Raw genomic sequence first — 24,808 nt, forward strand, 5'->3', positions numbered from 1 at the left:
TTTACGGGAAATGCAACTCACGCATTTTCATTTAAAACGCGTTAATCAACTCATGCGTTTTAGATAAAAATGCGTGAGTTGCATTTCTCGTAATTGAACGGTAAATAAGGCGCGCGAGGTATTACATACTTTTCGTAGGACAAAAGAGTCCGTTTTGTAAACATTATCAGGCGGGGTCCATTTATGTATTTAGGCATTAAGTAGGTCATTTCATCAAATTTCCCAGATGAGTATGACTTAATTTTTTTTGTTTGGTTATTTTTTAAGTAGGTTAGAGTCGATCTCAGCCATAAATTAGATGGATTTATATATACACCAATTAAGAAAAATATATTTTTTTTTAAGAAGTTGTTACTAATAAGGATTATTTCTTATAGTCAATGAATTAGTCATTCAAAAATTTATATAATATGACCTAATTGAATAAAGGTGGATCTATAAAGAGTAGGTTAAAAGATAAGAAATAGAGAAACTAGTACTACTATTATTTGTGGTCCATTAGTTAGATAAAAACAGAATATTTTATTATTATTTTTTATAAAAATTATCTGTCATAATTCATTTTTAACTTAAGACTATTTTTAGTGGAGATTTATGCTCTTTTCCTTTGATCTATTAGATAATTTTTTTCCGCAAATTACCTTATTATAAACTTATTAATTATTCACTCCACTAAGTCATTATATTAGTTTAATTAAAGACCAATTATTAATGATAATGGAATAGACTTTTATAATATTTAAAAAAATATATTATTACTTTATAGGCCTAGTAAAAATGCTTTATTATTAATTATCTTTGAATTTATTTAAATGTTGCAACTCACTACTTCACCTCAGTTAACAAAAGTTGTATAAAAAATTATATATATTAAAAATATTTTAAATTAAATGGGTTAGGCTAACTTTAAAAATTAAAATTGAACACCAAACTTTTAATAAATATTTGATTTAATTTTTTTATTATCATATAATTTATTAATTACCACCACATATTGCGTCTGACCCATTGTGGAATTCTACGGCCTATTTCACACACAAATGGGTTCTAAAGCTGCTTAGAAACATATTATTAAACTAATATAATTAATATGTTCATATCAAGAAAATAAGAAAAATAGAATATTTTAGTTACATAACAACAAAAAGTGTGAAGGAAAGAGCTTAAAACATGAAAAAATCTCATCTTATTTTATGTTTTTAATTCTATTATTAAACACTAGAAATAAATGTGTGTATTAGAGTTGCTTATCGATCTCCCCATATGAATATTTCCATTCAGAGTGGACTTGAATCGACATCATCCATCACAATGTCCACAACTTCTTGTTTTTGTTCTTGGTTTGGTTCTTCAATTTTAATGCGTTTCAATTCCATCAACACTTCTTCCATAGTAGGTCTCATATCTTTATCTTGTTGCAAGCACCTAAATGCTAGTTGCGCCACCAACATCACCATTCTCCTAACCGATTCATCCGTTTCATATCCAAAAGAAGGGTCGACTAACTCGTCCAATGCATGGCTTTGAATCTTGTTCAAAGCCATGTTAGCCAAATTGATATCTTGACGGTCCCTATTTGTATCAACCGCTTGTTTAGAAGATATAAGCTCGATCAAAACCACCCCAAAGCTATAAACGTCGCTCTTTTCAGTCAATTGATAACACTGATAATACTCGGGATCAACATATCCGGGCGTACCTTGTGGCGCGGTTGAGACATGAGTGACATTAGTAGGGAACAACCGAGACAACCCAAAATCAGCCACCTTGACACGAAAATCATTGTCCAATAGAATATTATTCGTCTTGACATCCCTATGTATGATTTCCGATGAATGAAGATAGGCAAGTGCCCCGGCCGTCTCTAGGGCAATGTTCAACCGGACTGACCAAGATAGTAAACCAGAATCAGCCCGTTTCCCATGTAGATGATCCGCCACGGTTCCATTCGAAATGAATTCATATACAAGGAGAAGCCCCCGACTTCTCTTTGACGTGCAACCATAAAGTGTGACAAGGTTAACATGTCTTAATCTCGTAAGAATCTCAACTTCATTCATAAATTGTTCAACTCGTTTAAAGTTGTTCTCATATAACCGTTTCACCGCAACAGAACGACCATCTTGGAGAATACCTAACCATATTAGATAGAATAAAAAACATGAAGTTCACTTCAATAGGTAAAAAAAAGGAATCATCATAATAATTACCAAAGTAGACGGTGCCAAAGCCTCCATCACCGAGTTCTCTAGAATCGTCGAAAGATTGAGTAGCTTCTTCGAGTTCCTCGTATGAGAAGATTTGTGTGCCGAAATAAGTGCTTCTTCCAAACTCCGTCTTGGAGGAGGTAAAAGAGGTTATGCTTTTGGAGAAGTTACTAGAAGTAGGAGTTGTAGTAGTAGATGTGGGGTCATTCCTAAGCGGAAGAAGAATGTCTTTGTTCTTGTCTTGTTGGACAAACATGGGCGTCGCGGTCGCGCCCGCTGCCTTTCTTTTTCTTCGTTGTCGATAAGCGAAGATGATCCAACCGAGACCAATACCAGCAAGAATGGCCCCAGTTATAAATAAGGCTGCAAGAAACAAACATAGACAAGCCACAAATGTTTTTCATAACCCATGTTTGATTAGTTAATAATTGAACATGTACCTATTTGGGTGCCGGACATCCCTTTTTTTGAATTTGATGCATCACTTCCTACATTAAAAAAAAACATTCTTGATCAAACTTCAAACCTCAGTTGAAAACAAATAAATAAGGCCAAGAACAGAGTATTAAAAACAATTCCAAACTTTGGGTTAACCCAAAGTTTGCTCACCCATATTCCCACAAGTCTCGGCATAATCCCGGTCAATGCAATGACAGACAAAAGAACTCGAGTTTGACCCGCATCGCCCGTTTGACCCGACACACCTTTCACAGGCGGTATTGTTAGCTGACCAAACCAACCCAAACCCGTTTTCTAACGCCGCCTTCAGCTCTATCGTCGGTGGACTGCTTTTTAAAGCATCGCCGGATGTTTTATTCACTTGAACATCAATAGAATAACTGCAAACGCCGACTAAGGCTTCTAAGGCTTCTAAGTTCGGCATAAGCGAAGTTGGTAGGTAAGAATTATTGGTAAAAATGGTGTTGTCGGATCCTTCACAGTCGAAGCTATTCAGTACTTGGTTGCTGGGGATTGTAGTCCTGCAGCCGTAGAAAAGGGTAAAGTTGGTGATATCGGCGGCATAATTAAAGAAAGAGGTATCGAGGGTCGCGTTCCCGGGATTCTCTGGACAAACATCGTCAAAGAATTCGTTTCTAATGACGGTGATTGACCAGGATTCATTGTTGATCGCTAGTACATGGTAATCGTGTGAATTGATCGTGATTCTGGGTTGAGAATCCGTGGCGGTACAGTTGAGGTTAAACGCAGGAAGGCCGCAGAACTCCGGCCGGTTTCCACCCCAGAAAGGGTAACCTAAATCGGCGATGTTCCCACATTGAAGCAATTCCCCGCAGGTATCATACTGCTGGTTTTGGGCATTTGATTTTGAGATCAGAAGGCTTAAGACTATTAGGATTGCCGAAAAACAAGTATGATTCATTTTCAATTTCTAATTCAGGCTTTACCCAGAGAGAGAGGTGAGTAAAATGGAAAGTAGACGATGCTCTGTATTTCTGTAATTAATCGTTGCCTGTTTTGGTCATTGAGTTGAATTTTATGCCGTAAATAGAAGAACCTTCTATTGGAACGTAGTGGGCACCGGTCTAATCTTCTTATATTTTAATCAAATCAAATAAATTCAAATGTTCAAACAAAAGAGGGATTACTTTACCGGGTCTAGTAGGGCATGATGTTGACGATGGATGATCATAGCAGAAGCAAGAAAAGAGAGATTGAGTCCAATTAAACCCACAAACCCCACCCGATTGTAGACAAATTGTACACTTATCTACATCTTCATCCCAAAAAACCTCCACCCCTTCTTCTATCGCCTTCCCAACCGTCGTCTTATTCTCGTTCACTGCCAGCGCCGCTTTCCCCTGCACCGGCACGATAACCGAGCTGTTACATTTCCCCAATCCGGGTCCAATCTCCCTTGTCGTTGTCGAATAGAACATGTTAACCGTCGTGTCATTAATTAAACAGACATTCCCTGTCGTCAGACCCTGGATAGGCCAGTTATTGAAAATGCAGCCGTAGAAGAGAGTCAAGTTCCAGAACCCGGCAATGTAGTGAAACGGATAGGGATCAAACGTGGTGTTAATGAAATCTAATGGGCATGTGGTTTCCCAGTAGTCGTTTCTAGTAACGGTAATGATCCTTTGTAAGGGATTTGAATCCACGACTCTGTATTTGTATTGGTTTGAACCAATTTTAATGAAAGGTACTTCATTTTGACAATCGAGCTTGAATCCTGGTTGGCCGCAGTAGTTGGCGCGGTTTAGTCCGTAGAAAGGGTACATTAGGTTGGTGATGTTCCCACAGCTCAACGATGAAGAGCAGTTCAAGTATCTTTGGTCGTTTGAAAAAACAGGACATGGAAGATTCAACAAAAGAATGGATATGGCAACAACTGATACGAAAGACATAATTTTTCATGAAGAAATGGGATGAGAGTGAATGGAATTGGTTCAAGATTTGATAATTCCAAATGGGTCAATGTAAATTGGAAAAAATACCTTTGTATTGTCCTGGTATGGAGAAAAGACAGCTCAAAGGATCCTTAATTTTATCTCAATCTATTGATTATCTCACTTTTTAACCTTTTCAATCAAACATGGTAAGAACAGAAAGAAAAACTTACCCAATTGGGGAGGCGGCGGTGCGGGTGCGGGTGGGGTCCCCTCCGGCGGTGATGTGTCTCTACCGGCCACAACACAAGAGCTGTCAGAATAAAAAGGCGGGTCGGGGCAATAACATATGGTTTTATTATTCTCTACAGGATCTTGCCCACACCGTCCGTTAGACTTGGTGCAATTACCGCAAATGGCCGTATCAACAGTCCACTTGATCTGAAACCCATTACGGAGAACCTGACCCGCATCCAAAGTTGAATTGTCGTCCATAAATCCAACACCCGAAACGGGAACTATCACACTATTCTCACAACTACCCTGGTCAATTGTTCCAGGCATAACGTAGACATCGTAAGTACTGATCTGGCAACCCGAAACCGGTTTGATACCCGGGAATGGGGGCAAATCGAGGCAGTTGTAAAGAAAGGTTAGATTCATATTGTTAATCCCTGGAAGAAACTGGAATAGAGAAGTATCCAGGGTCGTGTTGATCATTTCCAGTGGACAGCTCGAGTTCATGATGTCGGTTCTGGCAATCTTCATAATTTGGGTATCCGGGTTGATATTTAGAACCCGGAAAGACAGATTGTTGATCTTAATGGTGGTAAAGTTGTTGTCTTGACAAGTGAGAAGCAAACCGGGATAGCCGCAGGATTCCGGTTGGGTGGAGCTCCGGAAGGGATATCCTATGTCAGTGATGTTACCGCAGGTGAAAGTAGTGGTACAGATATCCGGGTCCGGGTAGCCATTGATGATACAGATTGAAAACAGGGGCATAAGAAGTATTACAGAGAGAAGGTGGAGACGTTTATTGACCGGTTGAGAATTCATCGGACCGGTGGCGATGGAAGGTTTAGCAGACCGGAGAAGAAGAAGAGTGATAGATAATTACAGAATAGAGTAGTTTAGTGGGTAGTTGGAGCAAATGCAAAAGAAAACAAATGAAGGAAATGAGCTGACATCTTTTTCTTAGCAATTTCTTGATGATGATAGCCTTCCTAATAAACTTTATAATTTTTTTTTTAAATATTTTGAATTTGTTTAAAAAAAAAGTTTATGTATACTAAAAATGAAAAAAATCGTTTAAGCATGACATGAAAAAAAAAAAGAAAACGGTAATTAATAAGTTATCAAGCTCGTAAATCATCGAGAATAACGATTAATTGCACGATAGACTCTACTGGTTTTCCTGAACGATTCTCAAAGTGCGTCATAATAATAGTATTATGAATTATACAAATAGTACGACTACGATCATTGAAAGTTCAATGATTTTTCTCCAACTAGATAGCACACCAAAAAATAATTGGGATGGTAACCCAAATATGTAAATATGTCATGTCAACCGCAATAATCCAAACTTCTCAGCAACTATGAAAAGACTCGGGCATCACCCAATGAATCACAGTAATATTTCACAAAAGACTCCAAATATTAGTCACCCCTCGACAATGTAAAAATAAATGAGTTGCCGATTCGACATCTTCGTGACACATACAACTAGTCATAATATAACATTTTTCATGCATATATCATTCGTTAGAATTTCAACATGAATAACGCTTCATTCAAAGAATGAGATCTTAGATAAAATCTTTGACTTTCAAAAAATTTTCCAATAAAAAAATATATGAAATCATCTTAATAAACAATTTGTATGAATACCTCACATGAAACTATTCATATCTTATTAACGCACGACGTCTTATTCATACGGGTGACACTTGTTTATATCATACCAAAAATTAAACTCTATTATAGAATTAAGTCTCCATAATGTTTAATTTTCTTCTATATCTAGTTCAGCTAATGAAATTACTAGACCGATGATCAAATGTCATTAACTATGTTATTTTAAGTTCATTGGGTTTGAAATCATGTTAACTTTGGATAAATTTTAGTTTTAAAAAAATAAATAAAAAGTCTTAATCATCTGTAGTAAGTAGTATGTTGAAATTACCTAATTATTGACCAAGTTTCTCAATTTTAATTATTTTATCTAAGAACACAATTAAATGAGAATTGTGCTAGTCTAAAAAATAATCATCCATGGCCCAAAATATAAATAAAGATGCTATTTCTGTTGATGACTAAGTCAAATATTTATATTTAAGGAAGAATACATGATTTGGAGTGTATATAATCTTAGTCAACTAATAAATTGTTGTTTAATTAACTAATTTAAGAGTTTGTTTAATCTTAATGAGAATAATGTTTAGAGTAATGATAAATATTGAGAACTATTTTTTTTTTATGAAATTATATGTTATTCTATAATTAGTTTGAAAATCTAATAGGATAGAAAAAATTAAATTTTTTATTCCACACATTCCTATAATACTCTAATGTTTAAGTATTGTGTAGGTTAAATTTAACTTAATTTTGAGTAATAACATATAATTAAAATATAAAGTGTTATTAACTTAGTTGGTTAAGAAGTTATACTTATTATGTTAGGTTGCTAGTTTGAAACATACTTATAGCATTTTTAATTTTGTTTTTAACCGTTTTAAGTTTATGAGCTGGTCAACACAGAATCATATTCAAGTATCCATTTACTCTCACATATATATCCAAATTAACTACAACTCTCGACCCGGTAATCTGGACACTTTCAAAATTAAGCATCATTATATATATATATAGATAGATAAGATATTCTTGAAATGACATTTCGTGATAATTAATCAACTAAAATATAAGTATTATTTCTTAAAAAAAATATTAATTAGGAATCAATATTATTATGGTTAAGGACGCCAATTTAAAATCGTTCCACGAAAATCGAACCAAATTGTCCTGTTTGGGACGATTTTTCCCAAAACTGAATGGGAATGAGGTGAGGATGATATTTGTGTCCCCCGTCTCAACCAGCCCCGATCTCATCTCGAATATGCCCCGAACACTATAAAACATAATTAAATATATTAAATCACCAATATGTTTATTTATTCACTATAATTTTATTAACGGTGCCTGCGAGGATTCCCCGAAACTGAACAAAACCGAACGTGGCGAGGATAATAAATGTATTTCCCGGTTCGAACTGCCCTATTACCCTCCCTAATTATTGTGTATTTGTTTGGATAATAAATGAAAGTTTGACTATTAAGCTTAATAACAAGATTTATATCATTAAATGATGTAACTCAACTACTCTCTTCCAACAACTATATGATTATTTATGTTTAATGAGATTGACTTTTGGTCATTTTACTCCATATATTTATAACTTCATTTTAATTAAATAATGATCTTAGTCTAATAATTTTAAAATTGGTACGAAATATGATTGCTTGTATTTCTGAAATTATTTGTCATTTTTTTAAAAACTAATTTATATTTAATTGATATTAGAATCAGATCGGACCCACTGACCTACATATCAAAAACTTATTTCAGAAATATAAAATTTCCAGTTATACCTACACTCAATTTAACCTTCTAGAAAAATTGTATTTTTTTTTTTTTAATAAATTATGGAAACTTGAATAACTTCCACCATCACTACTCTTATTTCTTAAGATCATTATAATTATTTAAATTACTTTAATTGGTTAAAAAATGTGTAAATTCATATCTAAACTTTGACATTTGATTAATTAGAAAAATCCCATCCAATAATACAACTAGTTAAGAAAATCTCATAATTAAATAACTAATTTAAATATTTAGTTTGAAAATTAATTTATTTTAAAAAATTATTAATTCAATAATATTATAAGAATGAAAGTCGTTTAAGTATAACGATAAAAAAATATAAAATATAAGAGTTTAATCCCCATTTGAGAGTAACAATTAAAAACACAATAAAACAAAGGTTCACCAACGGAAAAAATAATATAAAGTTATCCGAACTAGATAACTAGAATTAAATAGAGAATATTAATATCTAATTATTTATTATCATATATATTATTGTATTAAAAATGATTGGGAGAGAAAATTTTAAAAGAAATGACGTGGTTCATTTGCCAAAAAAATAACAAAAATTTTCTCTCTTCTTACCTTTTTATCATTTTTCCAACCAGTGATACAGTGACACATCATTCCTTCCCCATTCTCTCTCTCAAATTCCCTCCCCTATCACTCTTATTGTATTTTTCTCTACTCTATTAATACATGTTCAAAATATATTGATTCTAATATGACATTTCTTATTCTAATTTACAATGCTTTAAGGTAAAGTAATATTTGATTCATTAATGAATCTGAGACAATGAAGATGATGAGACTGAAGAATCATTAATCATGGACTTGGAAGGTGAAAATTGGAATGGTTTTGGTGGAATTTCCATGGCTTCAACACTTCCTTCCAACATTTTCACCACTTCCCCCATTGAAGGTCTTTGCAATGGATTTATTTGAATGCACCACAACCCAACCAATATCATCTTTTCCCCCATCTCCTTTTCCTCCTCAGTAGTCGCGTTTGGAAGTTTTAAATCCTTTCCCTTCACGACTCTTTCGTAAATACAATCGGGAAAGTACACCTCGCTAGTTTGGTCATCTTCTTTAACTTCTTTCGCTCCCACCATCTCAAGAACCATCATTCCAAAGCTATAGACATCAGACTTATGCCACAAGTTGCCCGTTTGGTAACATCCCTTTGTATACAGCCCCGAAACCTCCTTGGCCTTGTTTATCGATGAACAATTTGGTTATCTTTTCAATTTGGTGGTAGCTATACCTTTTTGGAACATTAGCACCGTAGTTCCTCATGAATTGATCAACCGGGGTTTCCCTAGTACCCTTTCTTTTCAAAATGTAGACTCTTAAGATTATTGTTACTATGATCAGGAGCATAATGGGAAGTCCTGGAAAATAGATGAAAAAATTGATTTTATATGCTGTAATTTTATAATTTCAAATGTTAATGATCATATTAAATAGAAAATATAAGCAAAATCTTACTTACCTATAACCAATGTTATACCAAGAGGAAATCTGTCAATAATTTCTTTTCAATGAAACACAATTCAATCAATTAGATTAACATTAATATTAATACGATCATTTTTTCAATTTAAAGCGTTTTAGATGGAATTGAACTTACTCACTTCTGTTATTGATATTTCCACATGTCTCTGCATAATCACCATCGATGCAATGACAGACAAACAACCCGCTGCCGCTCGAGCTTGACCCACATCGCCCATTCGACCCGATGCAGATGTCACAAGCCACATTATTAGCTGACCATACCAACCCAAACCCGTTTTCTAGGGCCGCCTTCACCCCTATTGTTGGCGAATCTCTGAGCAAAGAAACGACCGGATGTTTTATTCACTTGAACATCAATAGAATAATTGTACCCGGACTTGACCGCGTCTCCTATGGTCAATATCAACGAAGTTTGTAAGTATGAATTATTCGAAATATTAACGTTGTTGTCGGATCCTGCACAGTCGAAGCTATTATTTATGTTGTTGAGAATTGCCCTGCAGCCGCATAAAAGCGTCAAGTTGTAACATTATATATCCTAACCTTATATTTCAGTTGGAGAGCTCGTTACCCTTTATTACCTTTTTTTTAAGATTTTCGCACACATTAAACTGGTATTATTTGTGTTATTTTTTCACAATTGTAATGATTTTTTTGTTATGCTTAATCGCCTATCCATTTCATAAAAAATTGCATGGATTTTTTTTCCCTCAAATATCTCACTCAATTGCTTCTCATGAGACTAGGAAAAGGCAAATTCCAAATTCACTTCGAATTTCGGACCTCAACGTCCTGTTGCTCATGGTGTTTCACGAAGATTTTGAAGATTTTACAAATTTCTCTCCAATTAAATTATTCACTATAAAATGATAGGATATAGTCTCATTGTTTAAGACCATCAAGTCTAAGCTCAACAAACAAAAAAAACTCCAAATATGAGCTAACAATCAAAATCGGAACATAATTTATGTCTTACTATCAATTATAATTTCTTGTTAAATGGAGTATTTTTTTAGCAAATTTTGATATTACTATTTTATATTTTTATTTATGAAATTGTTTGATTTTTTGTTATAAATTGTGAAAAGTATATTCATATGCTTATTCAAAAGGGGGCTAAGTTGAGTGTATTTTCAATCAACTGTAGAAATCATTAATGAGGAAACTTAGACTTGGCAAGTTTGTAAATGTACCAACCAATGGTGGACCGTGTTAATATGGGACCTGGTTTATAAGCTGTTGCTAGGAACAAGTCATTACAAGTCAATTCTAAATTAATTGATTCATAGAAGAATTGAAAATCAACCCCAAGAAAATGTTTGTCACTTACAACCAATGTAATTAATATTGACCAAAATAATGTAACCCTTATTCTTGGTTTCTCGATTGAATCCCGGACAATAATGATGATGAGTCTGAAGAATCATTAATGACGGCCCTGGAAGGTGAAAATTTGAATGGCTCTGGTGGAATTTCCATGGCATCAACATTTCCTTCTAACATTTTCACCACTTCACACATTGACGGCCTTTGCAATGGATTTATTTGAATGCACCACAGCCCAACCAATATCATCTTTACCCCAAGCTCCTTTTCCTCCTCAGTAGTCGCGTTTGGAAGTTGTAGATCCTTTCCCTTCACGACTCTTTTGTAGATACAATCGGGAAAGTACACCTCGCTAGTTTGGTCATCATCTTTAATCTCTTTTGCACCCACCATCTCAAGAACCATCATCCCATAGCTATAGACATCGGACTTGTGAGAAGCCTTCCCAAACGCTCTAGAAGATACCTCCGGGGCAATGTACCCAATTGTTCCCCGTTGATCCATAGTGGACATTGTGCTCTGTCTCTTCTTGCAAAGTTTGGCCAATCCAAAATCAGATATTTTTGGACAGAATTCCTCGTCTAGAAGAATATTATGTGGTTTTATGTCAAAATGGACAATCCTAGTGGCGCAGCCCTGGTGCAAATACTCTAGTCCGCGGGCAATCCCAATCACAATCTGATACAATAGTTTCAATTCCAACCGAAGACTCGGGTCATCGCAGATAAACCTGTCTAGCGAACCGTTTGGCATGAACTCATAGACTAGAGCTCGTTTCTTACCTTGGTAACAAAAACCCAAAAGAGAAACCACGTTGACGTGGGAAGTCACACTAATGCTCTCGACTTCATTCATAAAATCACGTGAATCCCCTCCTTCTTCCTTGAGGAGCTTCACTGCCACAAGTTGCCCGCTTGGTAACTTCCCTTTGTATACAGTCCCGAAACCTCCTTGGCCTTGTTTATCGACGAATGATTTGGTAATCTTTTCAATTTGGCGATAGCTATACCTTTTTGGAACATTGGCACCATAGTTTTTCATGAATTGCTCAACATTTGTATTGCCTGCTACAATAGCAGCTGTCGTGGACCTCGTGGTCTTACCATTTCTTTTTCTTTTGAAAAAGTAGACTCCTAAGATTATTCCTAATACAAGGAGAAGAATAATTGGAAGTCCTGGAAAAGATCAAGATATAGAGCAATGATTAACTTAGAGCAATGTAGGATTATTTGAAAATTGCAGTTTTGGTATATCTTACCTATACCTAATGTCATCCCAAGAGGAAACCTGTTTGATCCTGTTCAAATACAATCAATTCGTAAAGCTAGTTTTCATTCACTCTGAAACAAAACAATGTAAGAGATTGCAGGCGGAAGCATACCACATATCTCGCTATCATCACCATCAGGACAATGACAGATAAACGCACCAGCGTTGTTCGCGTTCGAGCCACATACTCCCTTTGATTTAACACAATTCCTACACGCCTCATCGTTAGCCGACCAGACAAGCCCAAACCCGCTGTCTATAGCCTCCGTCACCTCAATTGACGATGAATTGCTGAGCAGAGCCTCGCCGGACGTCTGATTCACCTGAACAATTGCAGAGGAATTGCATCCGAGGACGGTATTGGTCCTATTGGAAGCTGAAGTTGATACGTAGAAATTAAAACTGGTGTTATTAGCGGCGGTATCGCAGGTGTTGTTTTTCAGTTCGATACAGTCATAGTAAAGAGTCAAATTGGCGACGTCGGCGGCGTAATTAAAAAGGGTGTTATCTAAGGTTGCGTTTTGGGGACTTGTTGGACAGGTACTGTTGTCGACGAATTCGTTTCTAGCGACGGTGATGGATTTTGATGGGTTGTTGATGTCGAGTATTCGGTAATCCCATGATTGAATCGTGATTGTGGGTTGAGAATCGGCGGTGGTGCAATTGAGCTTGAACGAAGGATGGCCGCATGATTCTTGCCGGTTTCCACCCCAGAAAGGATAACCTAAATCGGCGATTTTCCCGCATTGAAACTGTTTTTTGCAGTCTTCGTATAGATTGTTTTGGGAATTGGCATGTGAGATTACAGAGACTACGAGTAGGATTATCGATAGAAGTCGGAAGAAGCAGCGATCCAACATCTTCTTCTTCCTCGTATAGAGAAATCTACTGGTAGAGAAATGTCTGTCATATGAACTTTGTGTGGAGCTGGTCTCCGGTCTCTGGTCTCCGTCGGCGACCAGAAGTCAACGCCAGTGATCTTTTTGTTGTGTTTTTTTTTTTCTTTCTTTTCAATGCCAACTGTAAATCAATTAGGATTGAACAATCAATTCAAACCATTTAATACTTCAACTTTTACTTAATTATTATATTATTTTCATTGAAATTAAATCTAATATATAATTTACCCAAAATAGATTAAAAAAAAGATTTTGACATATTTTTAATTATTTAAATAAATAATTCCAAATTAAGTATATCTTAATTGATTAAAACGAAGTGTTTTAGTTATAATAGTTGAATTATTAAATAAATATATGACAATAAAAGACGAATTCTCTCGTTTTTTAATGTTTTTGGTTTGAATCCATCAACTTTAAATTAGTTGAGTGTGTATGTAGAATATATGTTTAAATCACAAGAATTAGTTCGTAATTCAAAATAAAATCAAAACTAAACGTTTTAAAAAAATATATATCAATTTTAAGTTTCCTTATTAATGAGATATTTATTTACAAATTTAAAACAATAAAACAAAATATGAAAAGAATGAGCATTAAACCAACTAAATATTAAATAGAAATAGAAATAAACAAATGTTACATTGAACTAGTTAATACTATAGTTAGGGTCGATATAGGTTTTATAAAAATTATAATAAAAAATAAAAAAAAATATTTTAATTAATGACGGAGCAAACAAAACTTATATTACATATAATGTTATTTGCTCCTTACTAATTCCGGTGTGTATTGTTGTCTTGATGATATATAATATACTTATGTATAGAAAGTCATAAAAATACGTTTTTAATATTTTCTGAAATTTTCAACTAAAAAAATAATAAAATTTAAAAAAATATATATATATTAATTAATTTCATACATAAAATTAATATTTAAAAAGTATTTTTTTTAGTCGGGTAAACTGCATTCCAACTTATTTCAGTTGGTTTTATTTTATTATGACTAAAATATATTTGGTTCAACCTATTTTTATTTTCCCTTATTTTTTTTTCAAAGTGGTCAGGTCGAATAGGGGTCACTAGGTAGGATTCACTATTATATATATAATTAAATATTTTATAATTTAAATTAATATTTGAACAAAATATTTGAAAATAAATAAAAAAATTTGGTGGAAACATAAATCCAACTCCAAATTTTTTCAAACAAATTTTTAAACAAAATTTTCCTTTTAAAAAAGAGAAAAAAGTAATTATATCAGATAAAAAACTTTTATTTATAAGTAAAAACATTTTTTTTCTAAATAATTATAGATCTGCCCAGCAGTGTCTTATCGTTCTCAACTCTCAACACTAACATACACTACACAATTTTGGTGAATGAGTCAATTTTTTGGTAATCAAGGGCACATGACTATTTACAATTATTATTTTTATTGGTAATTTTATGATTTTAAATTTAATATTTATATTAATTATTTTCTTATTAATAATTATATTACATTTTTAATATATATATATATAATAATAATACTTTAAACTCTAACTATGAAAAACTCTTTAACTTATTAGTGTTATGATTTACTAGAGAAAATAATAGATTTAAGTAAGAAAACTGTAAGCAAACAAAATACAAATATATATATATATATATATTATTTTATTTTATTTACTAATCTATGTAAATTAATTTATTATAATTAAAACTTTTAATAAGTTAAATTAAATTGTACAAGAATAAAATATATATTATAACATTTAATTCATTAGTTATTATATAAATTATATGTATTGTAATTTATTAAAATTAAAATAAAAGGTTATAATATTTTTTATAATAATATTATATTACATTTTTAATAAAATACAATTATATAGATAAGGAGTTTGATTTATTCACTTATTTGATAACAATAAACTAAGAAAGGTTTTGAAGATCTTTTTCAAAAGAGAAACGCTAAATTTAAAAAGGGAAATGCAAAGTTTATTAGTGATCAATTCAAATAAATAGCCAATTATTTTAGTTATTTCTCCAATAAATCAAATTAATTAGATTTTTCATTTTCAATTTAATATTTTTGAAAATATAATTATTTAATAATTTTTGTTTAAACTTTTTCTAAAATATGTTTTGGCACTTTATTTTTTTTTGTTAATATTCTATTAGAGGTTATTAAATTTAAATGTACATGGACATTAATATTGATGATATGGAGAGTAACTGAGAGACACTTTGGATAAGGGTACATGTGATAAAGAATCTCTGTGCGCAAAGTTATTTATATTGCATCGAGTCTCTCTCCATTTATCTTGAGTTTAAATGATTAAACAATAACAAATATTTTTTTTTTTTTATAAAAACACTCTTTTTATATTTTATTCTAATATTAACTTAAATAAAATAATATTTTGATTATATCACAAATTTATTGATATTTTTCCTTCAAACTTAATTTTGATTTGACTTATTCATAATAAATATAGATAGAAGTTAATTTGATATATACTTTAAATTGTTAAAATAAATAAATAAATTAATTAGTTAAAAAAATTGTTTTTATAAATAGGGTTTATAAATAGTATACATTTTTGTTCTTAACTTTTGATGCTTTATTTGTTGGTTCGGATTGAATGAAACTCAAATCATTATTCCCCATTTTCTATTAGATAAATCTCCTTTATTTTCTTATTCTTTATTTATTTATAAATCAAAATTTAATAAATAAAATATTAAAAGATTCATTAAATAAATGTTTTAAGATGTCCAGAAACTAAAAATACAAAATAACTTAATAACATAATTTGAAATGAGTTGTACATACTATTATTTTTATATAAAATTAGTTCCTTTAATTTTATTTATTATAATACAAAAATGATCGGAAAAGGGGAACATTAGGAGGTTGTCGAATTTTGATGTGTCAATTTGAACACGACACAATCATAGTCGTGCAATGTTTAATTGTATACTTTATGAGAAATAAGTTTAAAGCACGATAACTACCCCATAATAATATTTTAAAAGAAAATAACACTTTCAACATTTTATTTTATTTTTTAAAAAACATTAAATGATATTTGTGTACACTTTCTTTTAAAATATTTTAAATCACAAAAATACAAAATTACAAAATTTAATATAGTACAAATTAACCATATCCAATGATTAAATTGAAGTTAATTCTTCCAACAAAGGAATCAACATTTTTGTGTTCATCTGGATTACTTAAGTTTTGAGTCTTATACTTTTTTAATTTTTATTTTAATGTCACTAGATTTTAAGATTTTAGTTATTTGTGTTCATTAGTCTTCTTTCATCACCTAATTCAATTTTTCCTATTTATGTTCTCTAGTCTTCTTGGTTCTTATTTGTGTTCTCTAACTCTATCAATGCTATACTATTAATTAATATAATCTTATAACAAATTTTTATTTATTTAATATTCTTACACTGTATAGTATTCCTTCATCAAAAAATTGAAACAACATAATAGTTGGTTATAAGATATGATTTCTTATGTTATATTTGTTGTACTTACTTGAAAGCTAATAGATAGCAGTCAAAAATTAATTACTTTTTTTTTTAATTAATATCAAAACTATTTCATGATTAATAATAAAACAGTAGCAAATTTACATTAACCTCAATTTTTTATTTTTTCAATATAATTCATTACTTAATTCTCTAATTTTTAAAAAGAGGCATAGACACACGTCGATCCACCCGTATAATTTTTCTATTTCAATTTTTGTTACGTTATCTATCGGAAGGTAACAATATTGATCTCCTCAACTTTCAAGGGACATGTTGAGCTTCCTCTCATTGTCTTAATTAGATTAAATTTAACTTAAATATGTTACATTTGATTTAAGTACTTTTAATTTATAATGTTTTGTTCACTTAGAGGCCAATGCAAATTCAGATATGGACTTAATTGTTTGTGACATTTGCATTTCACTTCTTTTTTTCTGCATCTGTGCAAGGTTTGACCGTGAATGGTTCATTTATGTATTTAGAAATAAGATGGTTTTTATATATATTTTTTAAAATGAGTTGCATTATCATAGTGTAAGCATAACAAGAATAATACAAATCAATATTGTGCACCAAAGAGAAACAATTACTTTTAAGTATTGTATTAAAGCAACTCAAAAATAGAATCTATAAATAGTAAATTAACTAAATACTTCAATTTTCAAATGGGTGTATATAACATATTTACTATTTTTTTTGTTAAATAGTAAATTAACAAAATAAAAATAGTAAATTAACAAAATAAAATGGCTTCGCCCGGGGACCTTCAGTGTGTTAGACTGACGTGATAACCAACTACACCACGAAACCTATATATTTAACATACAAACTATAATAGTCTTGACCTTGAAAAGACTATTATACACCACGAAACCTATACATTTAACAATTAATCAAGTATTGTACTAAAGCAACTCAAAAATAGAATCTATAAATAGTAAATTAACTCAATACTTCAATTTTCAAATGGGTGTATATAACATATTTATAATTAAGTGCATGAAAATGAAGAAAAAAAATGACTTCGACCGGTTTAAACCGCTCTAAATAGTAAATTAACTCAAAAAATGGCTTCGCCCGGAGATCTTCAGTGTGTTAGACTGACGTGATAACCAACTACACCACGAAACCTATACATTTAACATACAAACTATAATAGTCTTGCCCTTGAAAACCTCTAATATAACTCATTTAGTACTTTAGCTTTATTAAATATAATAATAACATCATTGTGTATTAGATTGATGCTACAAGTTATAAGCATAAGAAGCATATACTATATATTTCATTTATAATATTATTAAATTTGTTTAATCTCTATGAAATATTTTTCTTTGATATAACCATGTTAAAATGCCTTAAAATTATATGAGTTATGACCCTTTTGTAATTTGGGCAAATTATAGAAGTAAAGTGGTACCATGTGCCTTAAAATTGATAATCCTACTTTGAGGCTCAAATAACTGAAGTAGGACATAGCCCTTAGGTAGGGTCGAGTCATGGAAACTAACCCCAAAAAAGGGATGGACAATGTTATGTTTAAAAAAAAATATCCTAATTGAATAAACAAGTCCAATAATGTATAAGTACACAATTCTTATTATTATTGGTAGTTGTTCTACTTACTCAATAGAATAACCAAGAAGAAGAAAAAAACAGATGTTGATTGCCAAAGCGAAAGCAATCGAAGCTCATCAATTCTTGTGCTGCATCCTCCCACTTTCAGCACCAGCATAGGGGTCAATTGTAACGTTTATAACGGCTGGCTTCTTCTCAGAAAAGGATATATCGAGTGCAGACTTGAGCTCGTCGGGTGTTCCCACAAGGTACCCTTTCCCTCCAAAGGCCTGGCTTAGGACATGATATGCAGCTCCAGGGACAAAAGATGTAGGTGCTGGATCGTCCTTGAAAGGCCCCGAGATTTCTTCAGGGTTCCTCCTATCCCCACCATAAACACCCCCATTGTTGAACACTATCACCACTACTGGTAGCTGATATCGAACCAAAGTCTGCAAATGTTTTCTCAACATACTTCAATACATGTTTATGGTAATGGAAATTAATTAATGCAAGTTAAAAATACCTCAACTTCCATTGCACTAAAACCAAATCCAGAATCACCTTCAACAGCCACAACAAGCCTATCAGGTGAAGCCACGGCTGCAGCAATGCAATAACCCAAACCAACTCCCATTGTACCCCAAGTACCTGCATCTAACCTAGTCCTTGGCTCTGTCTGAATCAAAACTCCTCTACCCACATCCATGGTGTTTGCTCCTTCAGACACCAATATTGGAGCAGGACTGCCAATTCCAAGAATTGCATCCCGAATAATCCTCATTGGTGTCAAGAAATTAAATGGAACCACATCCTTTGCCAATTGTGCCTCCATTTTCAACACATTCTCCTTCGCCTTCTTTGCTATGGCCTCCACCCAAGGATGGCTCTTCCCCAAACAGAACGGGTTGTTCTTAATTTCCTTGTTGATCGATGACAAAACTTCTTTTGCATCTCCGATCAATCCTAGATAAGGCTTCCTAAGTTCTATCTCTTCCTTACTTACATCAACCAATATGAATTTAACATCATTAGACCATTTGGGTGATTCCCCAAAGTGCAGCAGCCAATTCAGCCGAGCACCAACTATAAGAGCCACATCACATTTTCCAATCGCAAGAGACCTGGCTGCAGTTGCAGCCAGCTCGTGCTGATCGGGTAATAAACCTTTCCCCATTGGGGTGGGCAGGAAAGGAATTCCTGCAGACTCAACCAAGTTTTTCAATTCATTTTCAGCTCTAGAGTAAGCAGCTCCCTTACCAAATACAATCAGAGGCCTCTCAGCAGACCGAAGGAGAGAAACAGCTTTCGCAATCTCAGAACCTCCGACTGACTTAATTTCTCCTCGTTTTCTGGAATTCTCTGCATCAGATAGCAATTTCTCGGCCTCCGATTCAGTTACAGTTTGATGAAGAACGTCAGTCGGAAGATCCAAATAACATCCTCCTGGACGACCGGACACCGCCTGATCAACGACCTGGAAGACACAATTAGGGATTTCACGAATATCCGTCGCTTTCACGGAGAATTTCGAGAAGGGTTTTGCCGCAGCAATCTGATCAAGCTCCTGGAAGTCTCCCCGGCCATAATCCTTCTGATCGCAAGATCCGGAAATCATGACCATCGGCCAGCAATTGATGGCAGCATTAGAGAGACCAGCGAGGCCGTGGACGCAGCCGGGGCCGGATACTGTGAGAAGAACTCCTGGTTTTCCAGTCAAGTAGCCATATGCGGAGGCAGCGTATCCGGCGGATTGCTCATTGTGGAAGGCGATGAAGCGGATTCCCAAGGCGACGGCACGATTGGCTAGAGATGTTACTGGAATTCCTACGACGCCGAACATTCTATCAATGCCAGCGCGTGCCAAGGCTTTAGCAACCATGATGTTACCATCGATGAGTGTGGATGAATCCGCCATGGAAATGGAACTGAACCCACCACCCAAAATATTCAATTGAAGAAGATGGCTTACAAATTGAAGAACTCAATACTTTTATATCTCCAAGATTGATGCTTTTATAGTTTCCTAATATCAATTTTTATAATGGATTATTTATATTAAACTAAATTTTCTAAGACAATTTAATAAGAAAAATATATATAACTCAAATATGGCCTATGGGCATTAAAAATTATTTTTTATTTAAAAAATAATATAATATATATATTGAGTCAAATAATTAACTTGTTATGAGAATCAAAATCGAAATTGCTCTTGGAAACCTTATTTGGCACGTTGTTGACTAGGATTTAAATATACAAATGATTAAAAAAACACGGCACCTGCCTGTATATATTAGGATTTAACTTAATTTATTAATTATTACCAAAAATTAAATTAATTTAACCTATAACTCACCATATATTTTGTCTTATGTTATGTTGATATATATTATTATTTTATGAAAATGATGTATGAAAAGTCTAGAATGTTATGATAATCTATGGAGAAATAAATAATAGACTTTGCCAGCTTCTAATTAAATTGAAAGAATAAAGAGGCTTTGAAATAGTTGTGAATTTTAAAGTTTAATCTCAAATTATTAATTTTATTGTAGATATTTCAATTAATTAATCATTTTCATAAGACAAATTAACATTTTGGTAACCCTGAACTAGAGTTTTCCTTTTAAGTTAATCAATTATATCTTTGTAATACCAAAAACATTTATTTCATATATTTTATTTTATTTTTTTCAATTATATTTTATTTTAGTTCATCAAACAAAATAATTTAAATTTGTTTATATAAAATTTAAATATAAAAGAACATTACAATAATTCAATCTATTAAAACTCAAATAACCTCCTTTAATTAAATAGTTTCTAAATAAAAATCTCAAATAAGACAACATCAAACAAACTCTCGGATGCTCTATGACGGACATAAGCCTGGTTAGGGTTCTATATTTCTTCCAAACAAAAAATATCATTATCTATAAAATATTTCTACTTACTCAAATTACTTTTTTTTTTTTAAATAATAAGATTTTTTTTATTGACCCATATCCGAATCATATCTATTATCATTTTCTTAAAAAATGAATAAATAAATAAGAGGCAGGAAATTTGATGAAATGACCCTAAAAAGCTAAAAAGGGAGTAAACGAACGGGTGAACAGCGCATAATTTTAAATGTCTTGATGACCATTATATATATTTTTTTGACGAAATTGGCCCTGTCGCGAAATGCAACCGCCAGTTGCGAGACGTAACCAGATGCCATGTGAAAAATTCACAATCGGATTGCCGGTTGCGTCTCGCGAATGTCGGTTGCGTCTCGCGAATGCATCTCGCAATTGCCGGTTGCGTCTCGTGAATGCCAGTTGCTCTCGCAACCGGGAGTGCGTCTCGCGATTGTGGATTTTTCACCTGACATCCGGTTGCGTCTCGCGACAGGGACAATTTCGTCAAAAAAAAATATGAAGTGGTCACTAGCGCATTTAAAATTATGCGCTGGTCACCAGCTCATTTACCCGAGGGTTTTCGTCAAATTTTCCTAAGAAACAAACTTTTTTTTTTCTTCTGTCTCAAGATTAAATTAAGATTTAGTTGCTATTTATTGGGAGTCTGTTATAATTATTTGAAGGCTTCCTTGTTTACTTAGTCCACTTAAAAGCAATACATACTTAGTAATGGCTAATTTGTCTCATTTTAATTTCTAGTTATTTACAATAACTCTTTTCATTAATTTCTATATATTACTATAATAAAATTCAAATATATTATTATAATTATAATGTGAATCGCCACAAAAATATAACTGAATTTCACATAGTTCGGATCTCTCTACACATCTCCCATGCATGCCAGTTCATATGTAAAATCCAGAATTCAATCAGTAGTTTCTCTGTAATAAACATTTGAGATTATTATTATATATATGGCTTCTCGTAAACTCCTGTCCCTGTCTTCTCTTCTAAAAACGCATGTACGATCATCTACCACCTTAAAATTCCCAAATCGACAATCTAGTCATATTAATAATGCATCCCAAACCGGTTTTCTCTTTAACCGGGTGGCAGGTTACGCCGCGGCCGCCTCAGCTGCACGTTCCCTGTCGACAAAGGAGACGGGGAAGATTACTGATGAGGCGACTGCGGCGGGTTCGATCGGACGCGTTTGTCAGGTTATCGGAGCGGTTGTGGATGTGAGATTCGAGCAAGGTGGATTACCTCCAATCATGTCGGCCCTGGAGGTTCAAGACAATTCTGTTAGAGTTGTGCTTGAGGTGGCGGCGCATTTGGGTGAGAACACGGTTAGAACAATCGCCATGGAAGCTACTGAAGGCATGGTTAGAGGCCAGAAAGTTCTCAACACTGGTGCACCCATTACGGTACTATGTTTATATATGTTATTTCAATTTTTTCTTCATAAAAATCAATTTACATTTGTGATCAAATATCAGGTGCCTGTAGGCAGGGGAACCCTTGGCCGAATTATGAATGTTATTGGAGAGGCTGTTGATGGAAGTGGTGAAATAAGTAAGAACTAGTTCTTCTTCTTAAAACTTTTTTAGAAGAATCATATCATTATTATGTTCCATTTGATGCAGAAACGGATCATTATCTACCAATCCATCGAGAACCACCTCTTTTCGTGGATCAATCAACAGAACAAGAGGTTCTTGTAACTGGAATCAAGGTGGTGGATCTACTTGCGCCTTATCAAAAAGGAGGTAAAATTGGTCTGTTTGGAGGTGCGGGTGTGGGGAAAACGGTGCTCATTATGGAACTGATCAACAACGTAGCCAAAGCTCATGGAGGTTTCTCTGTTTTCGCGGGTGTTGGCGAAAGGACTCGAGAGGGGAATGATTTGTATAGAGAAATGATCGAAAGTGGAGTCATTAAGCTTGGAGATAAGCTGGTAACTAATAATTACTTATTTTTGGGTTACAGTTGAATGATTGATTGATTAATTTGTTTGTTTGTTTAACTAGAGTGAAAGCAAATGCGCACTTGTGTATGGTCAAATGAACGAGCCACCGGGTGCTCGTGCACGAGTGGCTCTAACCGGTCTCACGGTGGCAGAGCATTTCAGAGACAACGAAGGACAGGACGTGCTTCTCTTTGTAGACAACATCTTTCGTTTCACCCAAGCGAATTCAGAGGTGTCTGCTCTGTTAGGACGAATCCCATCGGCTGTGGGTTACCAACCAACTCTAGCCTCAGATCTCGGCGGTCTTCAAGAGAGAATCACAACAACCAAGAAAGGATCCATCACTTCTGTCCAGGCGGTTTACGTACCAGCTGATGACTTATCCGATCCAGCTCCAGCCACCACCTTTGCTCACTTGGACGCCACTACCGTCCTAAGTCGACAGGTTTGTAAATTTGTAATTCTATAACATGATCAAGTTTGAAAATTGGATCTGAGTGACTGAGTCTGACCCTTTTTGTAGATTGCGGAGTTGGGGATATATCCAGCGGTTGATCCATTGGATTCAACGTCACGAATGCTTTCACCCCATATATTGGGAGATGAACATTATGGTACAGCTTTAGGAGTGAAGAAGGTTTTGCAAGATTACAAGAGTCTTCAAGATATTATTGCTATTTTGGGAATGGATGAGCTGAGTGAAGACGACAAACTGACGGTGGCTCGTGCTAGAAAGATTCAGAGGTTCTTGAGCCAACCGTTTCAAGTTGCGGAGATCTTTACCGGTGCGCCGGGGAAATACGTGGAGCTTAAGGAAACAACGGCGAGTTTTAAGGATGTTTTGGGTGGAAAATACGATGATCTGCCGGAACAAGCGTTTTATATGGTTGGAGGAATAGAAGAAGTCATTGCCAAAGGTGAGAAGCTTGCTAAAGTAACTACTGCCACTTGATCAGTTAAAATGTGTTGCCTTTGAATTGTTGTTTGCTTTGTTTGTTTTTTTACAACAAATATGCATATGATGGGATTCTGGAATTTGAAAATTTTAGGACATGGACAAAGTTTTTAAATCCTAATAAAAAAATCCCAGATCAAACAAGGTTTATTGTTAGTTTGACATTCATATTAAACCTATATTATAATCACTAACTTACACAATATTATTGTACAATTTCTTTATCGAACGTAAAAGAAATTGACTACAAATGAATAAAGAATTTTTGTGTATCATAAATAGTCATGTTAAAACTTGTTTTTATAGAAATAGAGATCTTATATTTTATACATAGACTCATAACTCAATAATAAAATAAATAAATAAATTACATATATTTAAAATTTCTTCATATGCACACACCCGTTTAAAATAATAATAATAATAAATAATTTGTAACCATTCATTTTTAAAAAATTGTTAGTCTATCCTTTTCCCAAGTAATTTGTGTATATTTTGCAAACTTCAATGACATTTTTACATAAAAATAATTAATTTTCCTTTTCTAAAAAAATATATAAGAAAATAGTTATAGATGTGGATGGATACATATCATCGTAAGCAAGCCTAGAGATGTCATCTTCACATTTATAAGGGAGGGATAGAGATGTCAGCTTC

At 33.4% G+C, this 24,808-nt stretch overlaps 7 protein-coding genes across 7 annotated transcripts; 1 reads left to right on the plus strand and 6 right to left on the minus strand.

The window, feature by feature from the left end:
- Positions 1-1,167: 1,167 nt before the first annotated feature.
- On the minus strand, positions 1,168-5,659 carry LOC124913891 (LEAF RUST 10 DISEASE-RESISTANCE LOCUS RECEPTOR-LIKE PROTEIN KINASE-like 1.4). Its single transcript, XM_047454324.1, has 4 exons — positions 4,792-5,659; positions 2,648-2,695; positions 2,211-2,570; positions 1,168-2,134 (listed from the first exon to the last, which is right to left on the minus strand). The coding sequence occupies exons 1-4, from the start codon at positions 5,612-5,614 to the stop codon at positions 1,278-1,280; spliced, it is 2,088 nt and encodes a 695-aa protein (XP_047310280.1). The 5' UTR covers positions 5,615-5,659; the 3' UTR covers positions 1,168-1,277.
- Positions 2,778-3,603, minus strand: LOC124913893 (LEAF RUST 10 DISEASE-RESISTANCE LOCUS RECEPTOR-LIKE PROTEIN KINASE-like 2.1). Its single transcript, XM_047454327.1, has one exon. It carries the CDS (start codon positions 3,586-3,588, stop codon positions 2,797-2,799), a length of 792 nt encoding a protein of 263 aa, XP_047310283.1. The 5' UTR covers positions 3,589-3,603; the 3' UTR covers positions 2,778-2,796.
- On the minus strand, positions 3,146-4,576 carry LOC124913894 (LEAF RUST 10 DISEASE-RESISTANCE LOCUS RECEPTOR-LIKE PROTEIN KINASE-like 2.1). The gene is made up of 2 exons (XM_047454328.1): positions 3,820-4,576; positions 3,146-3,187 (listed from the first exon to the last, which is right to left on the minus strand). Exons 1-2 carry the CDS (start codon positions 4,574-4,576, stop codon positions 3,159-3,161), a joined length of 786 nt encoding a protein of 261 aa, XP_047310284.1. The 3' UTR covers positions 3,146-3,158.
- Positions 5,660-8,985: 3,326 nt separating the features above from the next.
- On the minus strand, positions 8,986-9,333 carry LOC124916108 (PR5-like receptor kinase). The gene has a single exon (XM_047456842.1). The coding sequence runs from the start codon at positions 9,331-9,333 to the stop codon at positions 8,986-8,988; it is 348 nt and encodes a 115-aa protein (XP_047312798.1).
- A 1,656-nt stretch (positions 9,334-10,989) lies between these two features.
- Positions 10,990-13,284, minus strand: LOC124913892 (LEAF RUST 10 DISEASE-RESISTANCE LOCUS RECEPTOR-LIKE PROTEIN KINASE-like 2.1). Its single transcript, XM_047454326.1, has 3 exons — positions 12,435-13,284; positions 12,312-12,350; positions 10,990-12,228 (listed from the first exon to the last, which is right to left on the minus strand). The coding sequence occupies exons 1-3, from the start codon at positions 13,180-13,182 to the stop codon at positions 11,096-11,098; spliced, it is 1,920 nt and encodes a 639-aa protein (XP_047310282.1). The 5' UTR covers positions 13,183-13,284; the 3' UTR covers positions 10,990-11,095.
- A 4,974-nt stretch (positions 13,285-18,258) lies between these two features.
- On the minus strand, positions 18,259-20,314 carry LOC124913643 (2-hydroxyacyl-CoA lyase-like). The gene is made up of 2 exons (XM_047454051.1): positions 18,845-20,314; positions 18,259-18,770 (listed from the first exon to the last, which is right to left on the minus strand). The coding sequence occupies exons 1-2, from the start codon at positions 20,234-20,236 to the stop codon at positions 18,456-18,458; spliced, it is 1,707 nt and encodes a 568-aa protein (XP_047310007.1). The 5' UTR covers positions 20,237-20,314; the 3' UTR covers positions 18,259-18,455.
- Positions 20,315-22,201: 1,887 nt separating this feature from the next.
- On the plus strand, positions 22,202-24,148 carry LOC124916493 (ATP synthase subunit beta, mitochondrial-like). Its single transcript, XM_047457215.1, has 5 exons — positions 22,202-22,654; positions 22,727-22,802; positions 22,874-23,184; positions 23,258-23,641; positions 23,720-24,148. Exons 1-5 carry the CDS (start codon positions 22,202-22,204, stop codon positions 24,146-24,148), a joined length of 1,653 nt encoding a protein of 550 aa, XP_047313171.1.
- Positions 24,149-24,808: the final 660 nt, after the last annotated feature.

Source organism: Impatiens glandulifera, chromosome 9 (assembly GCF_907164915.1).
Source record: "Impatiens glandulifera chromosome 9, dImpGla2.1, whole genome shotgun sequence".
Taxonomy (NCBI): domain Eukaryota; kingdom Viridiplantae; phylum Streptophyta; class Magnoliopsida; order Ericales; family Balsaminaceae; genus Impatiens; species Impatiens glandulifera.

Coding starts and splice junctions, on each gene's coding strand:
- LOC124913893 (XM_047454327.1), bottom strand. CDS start 3,588: ATGAATCATACTTGTTTTTCGGCAATCCTAATAGTCTTAAGCCTTCTG.
- LOC124913643 (XM_047454051.1), bottom strand. CDS start 20,236: ATGGCGGATTCATCCACACTCATCGATGGTAACATCATGGTTGCTAAA. Junction 18,771..18,844: donor TTAGTGCAATGGAAGTTGAG/GTATTTTTAACT, acceptor AAACATTTGCAG/ACTTTGGTTCGATATCAGCT.
- LOC124913894 (XM_047454328.1), bottom strand. CDS start 4,576: ATGTCTTTCGTATCAGTTGTTGCCATATCCATTCTTTTGTTGAATCTT. Junction 3,188..3,819: donor ATCATGCCCTACTAGACCCG/GTAAAGTAATCC, acceptor CTACGGCTGCAG/GACTACAATCCCCAGCAACC.
- LOC124916493 (XM_047457215.1), top strand. CDS start 22,202: ATGGCTTCTCGTAAACTCCTGTCCCTGTCTTCTCTTCTAAAAACGCAT. Junction 23,185..23,257: donor TTAAGCTTGGAGATAAGCTG/GTAACTAATAAT, acceptor TTGTTTAACTAG/AGTGAAAGCAAATGCGCACT. Junction 23,642..23,719: donor CTACCGTCCTAAGTCGACAG/GTTTGTAAATTT, acceptor CCCTTTTTGTAG/ATTGCGGAGTTGGGGATATA.
- LOC124916108 (XM_047456842.1), bottom strand. CDS start 9,333: ATGGTTCTTGAGATGGTGGGAGCGAAAGAAGTTAAAGAAGATGACCAA.
- LOC124913891 (XM_047454324.1), bottom strand. CDS start 5,614: ATGAATTCTCAACCGGTCAATAAACGTCTCCACCTTCTCTCTGTAATA. Junction 2,696..4,791: donor ACCGCCGCCTCCCCAATTGG/GTAAGTTTTTCT, acceptor TTTTTAATGTAG/GAAGTGATGCATCAAATTCA. Junction 2,135..2,210: donor CTTTGGCACCGTCTACTTTG/GTAATTATTATG, acceptor TAATATGGTTAG/GTATTCTCCAAGATGGTCGT.
- LOC124913892 (XM_047454326.1), bottom strand. CDS start 13,182: ATGTTGGATCGCTGCTTCTTCCGACTTCTATCGATAATCCTACTCGTA. Junction 12,351..12,434: donor TGATGATAGCGAGATATGTG/GTATGCTTCCGC, acceptor GTATTTGAACAG/GATCAAACAGGTTTCCTCTT. Junction 12,229..12,311: donor TGGGATGACATTAGGTATAG/GTAAGATATACC, acceptor GATCTTTTCCAG/GACTTCCAATTATTCTTCTC.